A 15,260-nucleotide genomic window follows, 5' to 3' on the forward strand; every position below is an offset into this window, starting at 1 on the left:
GAATTTGCGGAAGGCAGGATGCACCGGAACATGAGTATATGCTTCCTTTAAGTCTAGGGAGCACATCCAATCTCCTTCCTCCAAAAGAGGATACAACACCGGAAGCGACAACATACGGAACTTCTCCCGGACTAGGAACTTGTTGAGCTTCCGGAGGTCCAAAATGGGGCGTAAGTCCCCTGTCTTCTTTGGGACCAAAAAGTAACGGGAGTAAAACCCCCGCCCCCGTTGGTCGGGGGGTACAGGTTCCACCGCCCGAAGGCTCAAGACCCTCGCTTCCGCGAGAAGAAGGGGAAGTTGGGTTTGGCTGAATGGGTAAGCAGCCGGCGGATGTTCCGGCGGCGTGCTCAAGAAATTGAGCGAGTAGCCCTCGGAGATAATCCGGAGCACCCAAGCATCTGATGTGATCCCGGTCCAGGCCGCAGAAAAGGCTCGGAGTCGACCCCCTATAGGAAGGGGGTTCGGCAAGAGCACGGAGGGGGCCCGCCCCCATCCGCACATCCCGTCAAAAGGACGGCGCCGGCTTGGGCGTCCCCTGCGCCTGAGGTTTTTGTTGGCCTCCCCTACCCTGCTGCGGTGGGCGGCGGGGCGGAGGCCTAGAGAAGGTCGGCGTTGACTTCTGGGGGTATCGCCGCGGGGGAGGCCGAAAGGGCTTCTGCGGCGGGGCCCGAGGTTTAGGACGGACCAAGGAGGCAAGAGAGCGCTCCTGTTCCGACAGACGTTTGGTCGCCGCCTCCAGGGACTCATCAAATAATTCAGAGCCAACACAGGGTAGATTGGCCAGACGTCCCTGCAAGTTCGGGTCCATGTCCAGGGTACGTAGCCAAGCCAGCCGGCGCATCGCCACGGCAAAGGCGGATACCCTGGAGGCCAGTTCAAATGCGTCGTAGACAGCGTGAAACAAGTATAGACGCAGCTGAGATAAGTTAGACATGAACGTGGCAAAACCCTCTTTGTGGGAATCCGGCATAACCCCTTGATAATGGGGCAAGTCTTTGACCATGCCTCGAAGATAAGAGGAGAATGTAAAGGCATAATTAAGGACCCTGGTAGCCATCAATGAGTTGGAATAGAGGCGAAGACCAAACTTGTCCAGGGTCCGCCTCTCCCGTCCGGGCGGGACCGCCGCCGAAACCTTAGCGGGCTGCGACTTTTTCAGCGCCGACTCCACCAGCAACGACTGGTGAGACTGTTGTGCCTTATCGAAGCCCTTCCACGGTATGGTCCGGTATTTGGACTCCATCTTAGAAGGCACCGCTGTGACTGTAAGAGGGGAGTCTAAATTTCTCAGGAAGGTCTGGTGGAGGACCTTATTGAGAGGCAGACGAGGAGTTTCTCTTGGGGGAGTGGGCAGGTCTTGTTCCTCCAAAAACTCCTTCATATACTGAGACCCAGCAAGCAAGTCCAGGTCCAAGGCCCGCGCCATATCCTGCACAAATTTTGAAAAGGAAGAGGGCCTCGCTGGCGGGGAAGGAGTACGTGAGGTCCGAGCCGCCAAGAAGGAGGGGGAGGCCTCGCGGGAATACCGAGGCTCCCTACCAGACCCCGATCCCCAGGAGGCCGTGCCGAGGGACCTCGAAGGGGTTGGGGACCGCCTATGCCCCGAGGAGCCCTTGGGGGAAGTCCCCGGGGTATGAGGAACCGAGGTCCTTCCCCTGCGCCTCGGCGAGGAGTCTCTCGAACCCCTTCCCCCAGGGGTGCGGAAGAGCCTCGGATTGTCGAGGTGGAGCTCCGAGACATGCAATGTCTCACCCCCGGTCAGCGAGGAGCGACCGCGTCTCCGAGGGGAAGCGCGAGAACGCTTAGGTTTCCTCGGCCGACGCCTCGTCCGAGGCCGACCCGAGAGCGAAGAGCCCCGGGAGGACCTCGAGGAAGAGGACGTGGAAGAGATCCTCCGAACCCGACGCACCTTGTCCCGAGGCCTGACACTCCTCTCAGGCTGGTCAACCGAGGTCGAGGTCGAGGGCAAGGTCGGGGTCAAGGACGGCCGACCCTCGGGGGCCGAAGCCGAAGGCACCGAGACCGAGGCCGCCGACGCAGTCGAGGCTGGAGCAGTCGAGGCCGAAGCCTGCTGCAGGTGCGCGAGGGCCCCGGACAGCTCCGAGGCAATCAGCGCTCGGAGCAAGTCCTGAAAGACCGGAACCCCCATCATGGCAGGCAGGTCCGGGGCCGAGGAGTGCTCCCTGGAGGGCGACCTCGGTCTCGAGTATTCCCTCAGGGCACTGGGCTTTGCAACTCGGGGCAGGGCAGAGGACGACCCACCCGCAGTCGAGGAGCCCGAGGATGGCTTCTTCGCTGACCCTGGAGTCGAGGAAGGAAGGGAGGACTTACCCGAAGCAGACTTGGTCGAGGCAGCAGGCTTGGAGGAAGTCGAGGGTCGAGGCGAGGCCGGGGGACCGGAGGCCGAGGTCGAGGCCGGGGCCGAAGCCGAGGCCAACGTCGAGGCCTTCCCCGCCGTGGGATCCGCAGAGAAGAGCTCCGCCATCCGGGCACGGCGTCGGCGGAGAGCTCTAGACTGAAAAGTTGAGCACCTATCACAGGAGTCAGTAGGATGCTCAGGACCCAAATACACCAAGCACCACCGGTGAGGATCGGTAATTGAGAGTAACCGATCGCACCGGGTGCACTTTTTAAAGCCCGTCAAGGGACGGTACATGGACACAAAACCCGGCCGGGAACGAACGAGGTCCCGCGGCCGCGGCTACCGGGAGCCCCCGGAGCCAAACCAAAATACTTTTTTTTTTTTTCGACGAAAACTAAAAGAAAAGAAAGAAAGAAAAGCAAATCAAGCACAGCGACCGTGAAATAAAGCACAGCCGCGGTGTCAGAAGGCTAAATTCGAAGAGCACAATTTCCACAGGGTTTCTGGCTCTGCGGAAAAATCTGAACTGAGGACCACGAGGTGGGGATGCGCCCTCTAGTGGGCAAGAAGGCATGCACATGCGTGGTGCAGTGTAGCAAACTTGAAACTTCAATCAAGTTTGCTTGAAAAGCTGTCCGCGCTGCGGCTCCGTAGATGACGTCACCCACATGTGAGAATATCATGCCTGCTTGTCCTGGGATAAAGACCTGAACGGTCGATCCAGCCTGCCCTGTTACTACATGCGAGTACATTACAATTTCATGACTGAATTGTCTTTTTCTTTCTTTCTTCTGGGTCACAAACCTTAGAAGTCCACCCGGTACTGCCTTAGGATCCAACTACTGGAGTTGCTGTTGAAGCTTATTCTAGCTTATCCAAACCATCTCCTTTGTGGAATTCAGACTGAAAGTTTGCCCATTTATATTCTAGTTAGAGATCCTCTGTGTTCATCCTACACTTTATTTTTTTTAATTACATCACCATTTTCCTCTCCACCATCTCCTTCAGGAGGGCATTCCAGGCATACACCACACTCGCAGTGAAAAAGGATTTCTCCGATAGACAAGCAGGGGAATGCAGCCCTATTTGATGGTGAAGTCCCTAAACTGAGCCTGTGTCATGGAAACTCTCCCCTAGTACAGTAGGATTTTTTTTTTCCCAATGAGCATGTGAGGTGAAAAAAACTTACTACTCTCAACTCCTACAAAAAGTCCCCAACTGGTCTAGACACTTGTTTGCCCTGGCAAACCGCCTCTTCTCAGCTGCCCAAGGATGCAATCCCAACAGCCTCACAGACCTAGACAGCGAGACCCTCTCTACAAAATCCTGAGTAGAGTAGAATGGGTACAAGTGGATCAATTTTAGGGGACACTCGATGAAGTTACAGGGAGATACTTTTAAAACCAATTGTAGGAAAAAAAAAATTTTCACTCAGAGAATAGTTAATCTCTGGAACACATTGCCAGAGGATGTGGTAAAAGCGGATAACGTAGCTGGTTTCAAGAAAGGTTTGGAGGAAAAGTCCATAGTCTGTTATTGAGAAAGACATGGGGGAAACCACTGCTTGCCCTGTATTGGTAGCATGGAATATTGCTACACCTTGGGTTTTGGCACGGTACTAGTGACCTGGATTGGCCACCGTAAAAACGGGCTACTGGGCTTGATGGACCATTGGTCTGACCCAGTAAGGCTATTCTTATGTTCGTAGCTTCTTCCAAAACAAAATTTACACCATCCGCAACAAGCTGGACAACATCCCCAACAACGGTTCCCCCCCCCCTCCAATGCTGCTCCCCTCAAGACCTGACTAGCCCAGCATTCAGATTGCTAGCCCAACTCCTCCCAGCCACACACAACAAACTCCTCGAAACTCTGAAGGAGCTCAAACCCTCCAATACTATCCTGGACCCCTGTCCTTCCAGCCTCCTCCTATCCACTGCCAACGGCCTAGCTGAATCCCTCCTCCCCATCACAAACACCTCCCTGGCAACTGGTAAGGTTCCACTCAGCTGGAAAACGGCTATTATCAAACCCACTCTCAAAAAAACCTACCATCGACCCGAACAACTACCACTCAGTCTCCAACCTCCTATTTGTATCCAAAATTCTGGAAAGAACAGTTCTCCATCTCCACCTACTACTCCCTTTTATAGAACAAAACACCCTCTCCCCTTTTCAATCTGGCTTCCGAGCATGCCACAGCACAGAAGCAGTTCTTCTAGACATCATTGATGTCAGTTGGTCAATACTAGATAAAGGTAGCGATGCCCTGCTAGTACTGCTGGATCTAAGCGTTGCCTATTGACCATCAACTCTTATTGCACAGGCTCACTGAACTAGGAATCAAGAACTCCGCACTTCAATGGTTTTCCTCCTTCCTTCAACAGAGAACTCAATCAGTACTACTAGGCCCAAACAAATCAGAATCTGAACCCATCAAATACGGAGTCTCCCAGGGTGCCCTACTGTCCCCGCACCTCTTCAACCTATACATCAGACTAGTTATCGACATCATCCAAAAATACAACATCAAAATCCACTCCTGTGCAGATGACATTCAGCTTATCCTCCCACTAGGTAAGACTGATCTACCCAACTCACCAACCTTTAATACTGCTTCAATGACATGAAGAACTGGATGACAGACAACAAACTCCAGCTGAATGCTGCCAAAACTGAGTTACTTTGGATCAGAAAGAACATTAATTTCTCCTGCCCAATACTATCCTGGAATTTCACACTCTTATCAGCCAAAGACCAAGTACGCAATCTTGGGGTGGTACTGGATGGCCACCTGTCCCTCTCATCCCATATCTCCCAAGTGGTGTTTATCTCCTACTATCTGCGCCAGCTAAAAAGGATCAAATCTTATATCACTAAACCTGACCTAGCCCAACTCCTCTATGTCTATGTGCTCTCCAGGATGTTCTATTGCAACTCCATCTTCAATGGAATCACCACCAAGGAGCTCAAGCGCCTCCAGCGAGTCCAGAACTCAGCGATCTGCCTCCTACATGACTGGATTACCACGACCCCATCTCCCCAGCCCTCCACGCTAACACTGGCTACCAGTTAACAAATGTTGTGTATTCAAGGCCCTTATTATAGCCTACAAGAGATTCCACCTCATTGCCCCTGCCTACATCACATCCAAACTCCCTCAATATACTCCCACCCGCTCACTCTACTCTGAGGCCGAGAAATGACTATACATCCCTGCAGGAAGATCCCTCCAAATAGAAACAGTTCATAAATGCTCCTACAGCTACTTCATCCCCCGACTTTGGAACCAATTGCCTGCCCAGATAAGATCTCAAGACTCGCTGATGACCTTCTGAAAAATGCTGAAGACCCATCTCTTCAACTGAACAGTCCTAACGGACAGCCCCCCTCCTTGCTCCCCTTCCTTAATCTCCCTCTCTCTCTACCCTCCTCCTCTCTTCCCATGCTCCCCCTGTTTCCCCTCTTCTCACCTGTCTCTCTACAAATGCCTGTAAATTTTGTCCTGTATTTTACTGTGAATGTCAATTGTAACCCGTTCTGAGCTCCCGGGAGAATGGGATAAAAATCCAAATAAAGTATTAAGGTGTGCATAGGCCACACTATACCCTTTACGGATGATAAATAAGCATAGATACATTATTTACTTCAGCCTCCAAGAGCTTGAGCATTTTAAGTACTCTCAGGGTGTGGGGGTTTCTTTGGTTTTCCTTTTCTTTGGCTTCTTTACACATGTAAACCTCCTTCCACAGGGTACTTGTTAATATATTTGCTCTTTCCCTTACATAATTTCTTCAACTACACCATCAAAAGACCCCCAAAGTAAGTTCAGTTTTCTTTTTACCTTTGGCAGACTGTGTTGGTTTTCTTTCTGCAGCTGACCTACTAGAATCCTCGAACCCAGATCCTTGCTTTTGGCCATCAGTAGAATAAACTTGACATCGACATACAGAGTACATAGGGAGGTGATTGGATGGAAGCATATACAGGAGACCACCACTTTTCAACAAACCTTGCCATCCTGAAAAATACAAAAATATTAATTTGAGACTTTAATTCTAAGGTTTATTGCATTATTAGTTCCAGCTCTGGGGAAGATTCTCAAAACTTTACAGGTTTGCTAAACCAGTTCCAGACGGTTTAGCATCTATTTATTTTAGCGGCGAATTATCAAAACGGCTTATCGTGGTCTTTTCCGAGCTTCCTAGCAGTCTCCGACTCTGTCATACAAATGTATTACGAGGTCATTAATATTTAAAGAAGCACTCGGGTGATTCTCTATTATCACCGGGTGATTCTGTAACCTCGTTGTCTTATATTTGTGAGCAAAATTTTCCAGCAGGTCTGAGCTGGCGTAGCTGTACATTCTGGTCAGTGCATGAGCCCTGACTGTCACAGGCACTGACAGGAATGTAAGGCTTGACAGCTCAGAACTGCCAGAAAATTTTACCACTGCTAAGCAACCCACACACACATCCCCCAGCAGCGGGAGAGATGCTCATTTCCCTCCTGCCGCCATATAACATCCTCCGACACCACCCCCGGCAGCAGGAGAAATACCCACTCCTTCCTGCTACCACCGTTGTTACCTCTGACGACCCTCCAACCTCCTTTACCTTGTTGATGAAGGCTGGTTGGAGAGATGCCTATTCGGAGGCATGATGGCAGTGGGGGGAGGGAGTTGGCATCTCTCCCGTTGCTGGGGGTGTGTTGCTTGGCAGCAGAAGTGGACACCTGGAATGCGCTTCCAGAGGACGTAATAGGACAGAGTATGGTACTGGAGTTCAAGAAAGGATTGGACAATTTCCTGCTGGAAAAAGGGATAGAGGGGTATAGATAGAGGGTTACTGCACAGGTCCTGGACCTGTTGGGTCGCCGTGTGAGCGGATTGCTGGGCACGATGGACCTCAGGTCTGACCCAGTGGAGGCATTGCTTATGTTCTTATGTTCTCCCACTGCTGAGTGGGGGGGTTGGGGGGGCTGCTTGGCAGCAAGAGTGGGCATATCTCCTCCTGCTGATCTTCGATTTGGGTTGTTTTGTGTGTGTGTGTGTGTGTGTGTTTATTCTGCGCATGTGCCGATCACCAGCAATGGCCATATGCAAATTTAGTGACTCTCCGCGAACCTCATTTGCATATGCTTTTTTTTTTTTTTAAGAATGACTCGCGTTTTTAAAATTGTTACAGTAGCAAACATTTGAGAATCTTCCCCTCTGTTCCTTATGTCCTTGTATCCAAGCTGAGGACAAAGTTGCAAATCATATCCCACGCATTACTAGCTTAACAGTTTGGTCAGTTTGCAAATACAAGCCAATCAGATTAAAATGTACTATAAAATCTTGTGCACACAAAATCAAAAAAGAGGGAAAAGATATTCAACAAATCAAAAACTCTCCACTGATAAACATCGCTAAGTGCCACTGTACTTGTTCAAAATGAAAGAAAAAGCCTGTTTATGAGCCGAATAAGTATAAAAAACAACACAAAATACGACCACATTACCTCCACTTTCCAAGACTCACACTGGATCCTGGTATAAGCACGCATATAATACAAATTCTATTGCACCCTATTCAAAGCCCTAAATGGAAATGGACCAAACAATCTGAACAACCACCTAATCAGGAATAACACATCCAAACCAAGGAGAACTCAAGCACATTTTACCCACCCCCCAATCAAAGGCATGCAAAGCAAAACAATATATGACGGTCTACTAGCCTTCAGAGCAGCAAGACTAGACTGCCACCTCTCAAATCTGCTGACCACGACGCCCAGCTACAAAACATTCAGGAGAGAACTAAAAACTATACTATTCAAGAAATTTGTCAAATGATCTAACCAAACCGTATTGACCCTTCCCAGATTCCAATGCATACTATATCTATCAACCTTGTAATCTCTCTGGGAATGCCCAGGCCAATTCTTGTTGTAAACCACCTAGAATTGAAAAGTATTGGCGGGATAGAAAACACTAATGTAATGTAAAAGACTCTGTGGAGAGTTGATGTTCAAGATGTAGGCTTTATTGAAAATCCAACATTGTAATCCACTTTTATGTGGATTATAAAGTTGGATTTTCAATAAAGCCTACATCTTGAACATCAACTCTCCACAGAGTCTTTTGTTTTTTTTGTGCATTCCCTTATATGGAGCAACAGGGTCAATTTTTTTGTGGATTCCCTTATATGAAGCCAAAGTTTGATCTTTGCAAGATTTGAGTACTGTTATGGATAAAGATAAAGATGTTTTACATTGTGAGCTGGAGTATATAGAAAATCTGAAATTTATGATTATTTCTCTACATCTGAACTTTATGAAATCCTTGCCGATTGCTTCATTGGATGTGGCCCAAAAATATTTTAAAAGGTATATTGGGGATGGCTGATGGGGGTTTGGCATCAGTTGTTAAAGTTCAATACCTGTCCTTGCCTGTAAGAACTTGAATCCTCATTGGAGGTAGTTATACAGAGACTAACACTAATGGTTATATTTGCTCTTAAGATGAACTGTAATTTGGTACTACAGATGCAGGGTTGAATAACTTCTGGGATTATTTATTTATTTAAAAACTAGTGTTTTAGCCCGTTACATTAATGGGTGCTAGAGTAGATGTCTGTCTGTTTGGTTTTTTTTATTTGTCTCTCTCCTTGGACGCTGTCTGTCTGTCATTCTTTCTATCTGTGTCTCTCCGTGGCCCCCTGTGTCTCTATCTTTATTTCTAATTCTATCCTCTTCCCTCAATCCTGCATGTGCCCTTTTTTTTTCTCCTCTCCGCTTCCTTCCAACGTCTGCTCCCCCTGTCCCCCACACTTCCATTCAGTGTCTGTCTCCCTCTCTCTACCCTTTCCATCTACTGTTCACCCTGTCTTGCTCCTTCCATTCACTGCTCTCTCTTCTCTTTCCATCCAGTGTCCGCCCTCTCTCTCTCTCTGTTCCATTTGGCATCTCCTCCTTCCTTTCCCCCTTCCTTTTCCCTTGGTCTGGCATACCTTCCTCCTTCCCTCCATGCCCTGCCATGTCTTCTTCCCTCCAAGCCATTCTCTCCCCCTCTGCTCCCTTTCCTCCTTGAACTTCATCGGGCAGCAGCAGCATTCATAATTCATTGCTTTTGCCGGCTTCAGATCTTCCTCTCTGGTGGGTCCTTAGGCAGGACCCGCACAATGCGCAGCAGCCGCGAAGAAGGCAAACAGAATGTTGGGTATTATTAAGAAGGGTATTACGACCAGAACAAAAGAAGTCATCCTGCCGTTGTATCGGGCAATGGTGCGCCCGCACCTGGAGTACTGTGTTCAGTATTGGTCACCGTACCTTAAGAAGGATATGGCAATACTTGAGAGGGTCCAGAGGAGAGCGACACGAATGATTAAGGGCATGGAAAACCTTTCATACACTGAAAGATTGGAGAGGCTGGGGCTCTTCTCCCTGGAAACTCAGAGGAGACATGATAGAGACCTACAAGATCATGAAGGGCATAGAGAAAGTAGAGAGGGATAGATTCTTCAAACTTTCAAAACATATAAGAACAAGAGGGCATTCGGAAAAATTGGAAGGGAATAGATTCAAAACAAATGCTAGGAAGTTTTTCTTTACCCAGCGTGTGGTAGACACCTGGAATGCACTTCCAGAGGACGTAATAGGACAGAGTACGGTACTGGAGTTCAAGAAAGGTTTGGACAATTCCTGCTGCTGAAGAAAGGGATAGAGGGGTATAGATAGGGGGCTACTGCGCAGGTCCTGGACCTGTTGGGCCGCCGCGTGAGTGGACTGCTGGGCACGATGGACCTCGGGTCTGACCCAGTGGAGGCATTGCTTATGTTCTTAATACTACCAACATTTAATAGACATTGTTTTCCTGTTCATCCACTACACAGTTTAGCTTCTGTTCTACATCCATGTCTGAAAGACAATCCAATCACTTTCCCAAATGATATAAAAATATAGGCAACTGAATCTTTGGGGAGAATGAACCAAAACCAGATCGAAATGGAATGCTGTATTTGTGATTTATAAACAGTTGTTCAAAATATTGTTTCTTTTTATACTTTAATAAAACTTTGTCCCCATATCATTCTCTAAACTGTGACCCAAGCCAAATACCAGGAGACCTGGAAGCAGTGTTGCCATCTACTCTGCCTAACGTCCACCCATGTTAACCTCGGGACCCACCAAAAAAATCAGTTCTGGCTATGACACTGATGAAATCACACTTTTAAAAAACACACACGCCTTTTCATGATTCATTTTAAACTATAAGTCATCAGGTCTCTACTCCAGCAAGTTCAAAAAAGGTTCCAGGTCGGTGACCCAGTGTAACCTAGAAAAAAATTACAACAGGGTGTGATAAGTTCAGGGAGGGACCAGAACGCTCTACCGCGGCGGCCTCCAACCAAGCTTATAGCACACCACAGCCCTTTTGCCTGGATGCCAGGGTATACTCACCCTGACAGCCTCCGCCGCGCCGCAGTAAAGCCCCGGAGAGCAAGCACCAGCCGCGGACCTGCGCCGCCGTTGCTACCATCTTCAGCTGCCACAAACGCGCGCACAGCTCGTGACCTGAGCCGTCAGTGCCAGGAGATGCCGCCTGTCATCTTCTCCAGGAGTGCGGTTCTGGGCATCGCAGTTTCTGTGCGAGCAGCACGTCAACTTTCGCCCGGATACGGCACACAGCCAACACTGCGCTTGCGCGATCTGTGAAGTCCGCAGCGTTTGGCTGGCATGGTTACTCCCGGAAGCTGCGTTTTACTTTGTTCCCAGAATTCCCGCGTTTGTCGGCGTGCGTGAGTCAGGTTCGCGCGCGAGTTTGAAAAAATTAATCTGGCTGAGTTGTCTACTTTGTCTAATTCTCAAAGCGGCAGAGTTTCTAAAGGCACTGGAACTAATAAACAAATACTTATTTCGTTACTAAAGGAAACAAAAATAAAGGTCAATAAAAAAAATCATGTCGTATTTGTGGGGGTTTTTTTTTGTTGGATTACAAATTTGTAGCATTTTTTTTTCCAATCATTGTAAACCGCATAGAACTTCACGGTCCTGCGGCATAAAAACTGTTATTATTATTTATTTCTTACTACCCTTTTGATTTTAAAATAGTGTGTGAATGCAGGAAAAAGATAACAAAATATACTGTACCGTATATGAGGTATTACCTACTTAGTGCGTTTCCAGGACCGGTCCAAGGGTATCTGACGCCCTGGCTTAGGCCATTACTCTTCAAGACAAGGACTGAGTACCTCCCAATGAAAGTTTCAAGGTAGCTTGGTAGAGATGAATGTCGTTGACATACACTGTTCAGCAGTGTCATGCTTCTGCATGGGAATACCCGTGTCTCCCCGAAAATAAGACAGTGTCATATTAATTTTGGGCCCAAAAAACACACTAGGTCTTATTTTCGGGGTAGGTCTTATGTTTTTTCATCTCTCCCTTCCTGTCCTCCACACTAATTCTTTCTCTTTCCTTTCTCTCCTCCATATGTGTAGCATCTTTCCTCCCCTCTCACCCATCCCCTTCTGCCTTCCCTCTGCAGCATTTTTCTATCCCTCCCATCCCCCTGCGCAGCAGAAACCTTGCACTGTGCACAGCATCTTTCTATCCCTCCCTCCCATTACTTGTGCAGCAGAACCTTTGCCCTTCCCTGCAACAGAACCTTTGAGCGCATCCCCACCGCACAGCTGAACCCCACTGACCGTGAGACCTACATACCTCCCTGCAAAGAGCAGCATCGGAAGCACTCTAAACAGGCTGCTTTGCGGCCTTTTCCCACTGGGGCCCTCCGTGTGCCGCATTGTTGATGACATCAGTTATGTGGGAGAAGGCTACGAAGCAGCCTGTTTAGAGTGCTGCCAACACTGCTCTCTGTAGGTCTCAGGGTCAGCGGGGTTTGGACAGATGGGAGAGATGAAAAGATGGGAGAGTCAGCGGGGGTGCGATGGAAGCAGGGGGCGGGGGAAATGCTGCTGCCAGCAAATCCAGGGACTAGGGCTTAAATTAAGACCTACCCCAAAAATCATGCTAGGGCTTATTTTCAAGGTAGGGCTTATTTTTGGGGAAACATGGTACATTTGGTGGCCCTCCAGCTCATTTGAATCGAAAGTGATCCTGACTTAAAAATTAGTGAAGACCACTGCTCTAGGCAAAACTTCAGCCATTTGTGTGTCTCTTCTCTGAGAATAGCTCAAGACCCTTTGCCCCAGGTCTATCATCTCTTTTCCTCTACCCCTGCTGTCTAGAATCTCCCCTTCCCTACCAACCCCTGTATAGGTATCCAGTATTGTCCTTTTTCTTCCTTTCCCTAATACCTACTACCCCTCATTGGGGTGTCTAAATATCTCCTTCTTTACCAGTTTCCCTTCTAGTGTTCAGAAGCGGAGTTGGTAGGTAAGGAAAGATGTTAGACACCCCAAGGGGGGAAGGAAGGAAAGGGGAGATGCTGTTCACTAAAGGGAAAGGGAAAGAAAAGGTCCTAGGAATTAAAAGATAGGGATCTTCCCCTGCCCTATCCCTTGCTGTTGTCCATCATCATCCCCTGCCCTACCCCTTGTCATGTGTCATATTATGAAAGTATTGCATTTGAGTGGGGAGGAGTGGGAAGAGAAATCTGGGTGTTGGATTATGTGTAGGACAACATACTATATCTGTGTTGGAGGATTAAGGATGGGGCTGTGTGTATGACTGGATCAAGATGTTGGTGACACACTGACTCCGTAAGCACACCCTTTATTTTTCTTGGATTGGGAAATGTAAAGGAACTTATTGGACTTTCTTCTCAGCAGCTGGCCCTATTGATGTATTTGTTATGCACCCCAAAGCTCAAGAACGGCCCAAGTACCTGGCTTATGTTGGCAATAGGAGGGCATGAGCCATTGCTCGGGGAAGCCATCTTGATTGGCCACCGTGAGGATGGGCTACTAGGCTAGATGGGCCATTGGTCTGACCCAGTAAAGCTATTCTTATGTTCTTTGAATTCAGACCAAAGAACAATTCACCCATAGCTGCAAGCACAAAGTTCCCCCTTGCTGCCTGATGATGTTGTTGCAGGAGAAGGGCTTCCAGCTTCAGTCCACTGAAGAATGTATGGGAATTGGGACATGCCCCGTCCACATTGTGCATTGCTGCTAGGGTGGAACACAATGAGCAGAGTGGTCTGCTCTGCTGCAGCAATGACCTTCAAAGACTGAAGGACTTCCCAGCGTAACATTACATTTGTCTGCTCCTGCTTATTTTCCTTCTCAACCCCAAGTTATAAATTTGGAATCAGTTTGGGAGGCCATTAATGAATTTTCTCAGAGAGTTAAAATTTTAAGATGAAACTTGTTGCCTTTCTCTGCCATGAATTCCATGAGTGGATTCTGGACTGTTGTGCAAGGGCTTAATGAGCCACATTGTAAGTAGAGCAGAATTTTAGGGTGGCTTTATTCTCTTCACAACGGGGACAAGAACAGTCTCCTCTAGGCACCCAAATGTGGATATATTTGTCAACATTTTCATAGTATACAACGATCCTTATGAAAGTGGGTATGGCGTTTAAAGGATCTCAAGGCAAGTGGAAATGGAAGCCCTCCTGAAACATGCCTCTCCAAGGTGCTCCAGGAAGTGGTATACATATGTGGTGAGAACCCTCTGACAGTGAGACCAGTGGCTCCTGCTGTGGGTCAAAACTGATGCACTGGGGGCTGTCTGCAGCTACACTATGATTATCCAGCAATGTCACCGCAGTGGTCTTCGAAAGCCAAAAGGAGTGGGATAAGTAAAACTCTGTACCCAGATTATACTGTAAAAACTTTATTGTCAAAGAGCTTGATTACAGCTATCAATAGATGCATGAGATCAACAATAATGGGTGATGTGAAAAGGCCCCAACATGGTCCGTTTTTTGGCATACAGTGCCTTCCTCAGGGGTCCTCAAAAAAGAATATACATAAAATAAGGATTCAAAAAAAATAAATATAGTAAATAATGGAGCCCAATTAAAACTGAAAGTGAGAATATAGTCAATTTGAAAGTATATCTAAATATTTATTATTTATTTCTAACATTTCCTGCCTTTTAAGGGGTCTTTTACTAAGGTGCGCTAAATGCTAATGTGTCTATAGAATATAATGGGCGCATTAGCATTTAGCATGCGCTAAATCGTCTAGCACGCCTTAGTAAAAGACCCCTTTAATTAGGTGGGTTTACAAAACGCATACATACAATCATTCTTCTATACATACATACATACAAAAAATCAAGTACTGTACATAAAAATAAAGCAGATAATCATACTCCACATTATGCCTTAACAAACAGGCTTTCAATTTCTTTTTAAAACTGCCTAAATTTATTTATTTATTCAATTTTCTATAGCGTTCTCCCAAGGGAGTTCAGAACGGTTTATATTAATTTATTCAGGTACTCAAGCAGTTCATTTCATTTAATAGGACCAGCATATGACAATGTTGCTATGATTGTAAAAACAGAATGTAATTGACTCCTCCAAGGCACAATTACTTGAATATGAATGAATTTGTATCCATTAGAAAACATGGCCCTGATTCTATAAAATTTGTGATAACAGTTCTTTCTTTTTTTTTTTTTTTCAATTTTTGTTATTCAGTTTGTCAACTGCAGTTTCAATGTACCAGACACCCAATTGCCAGCATTCTCTGAAGAAAGCTGAAGAATGCTGATGATGGGGTATCTGGTGCATTGAAACTGCAGTTGCCAACTTGAATAACAAAAATTGAAGAAAAACTTTTGTCACAAACACTAACCCCTGATGAAGCTTGAGAAGTGAAATGGATGAGCCTTAGTCATGATTCAGTTAAGTGTTTGATTCCTGAAAAAGTTTTATATACTTTTTGCATAAGCAGTTTCAGTTATGAGTTAAAGTGACCGACGAGAAGAAACATTACTCCAGT

The 15,260-nt window shown here is 47.2% G+C and overlaps 1 protein-coding gene across 3 annotated transcripts in view; it reads right to left on the reverse strand.

The window, feature by feature from the left end:
* SLC30A9 (solute carrier family 30 member 9) overlaps nt 1-11,086 on the reverse strand; it is a 130,210-nt gene extending 119,124 nt beyond the window's left edge. For all 3 annotated transcript variants that reach the window (XM_033946479.1, XM_033946475.1, XM_033946486.1), the window contains exons 1-2: nt 10,804-11,086; nt 6,207-6,383 (exon numbers count right to left, since the gene is read on the reverse strand). In XM_033946479.1, the coding sequence (XP_033802370.1) occupies nt 6,207-6,383; nt 10,804-10,882 (256 nt within the window). In that variant the 5' untranslated portion in view covers nt 10,883-11,086. The remainder of the gene's footprint in view (nt 1-6,206; nt 6,384-10,803) is intronic.
* Between the last annotated feature and the right edge of the window lie 4,174 nt (nt 11,087-15,260).

The sequence above is a fragment of the Geotrypetes seraphini genome, chromosome 1 (assembly GCF_902459505.1).
Source record: "Geotrypetes seraphini chromosome 1, aGeoSer1.1, whole genome shotgun sequence".
NCBI lineage: Eukaryota > Metazoa > Chordata > Amphibia > Gymnophiona > Dermophiidae > Geotrypetes > Geotrypetes seraphini.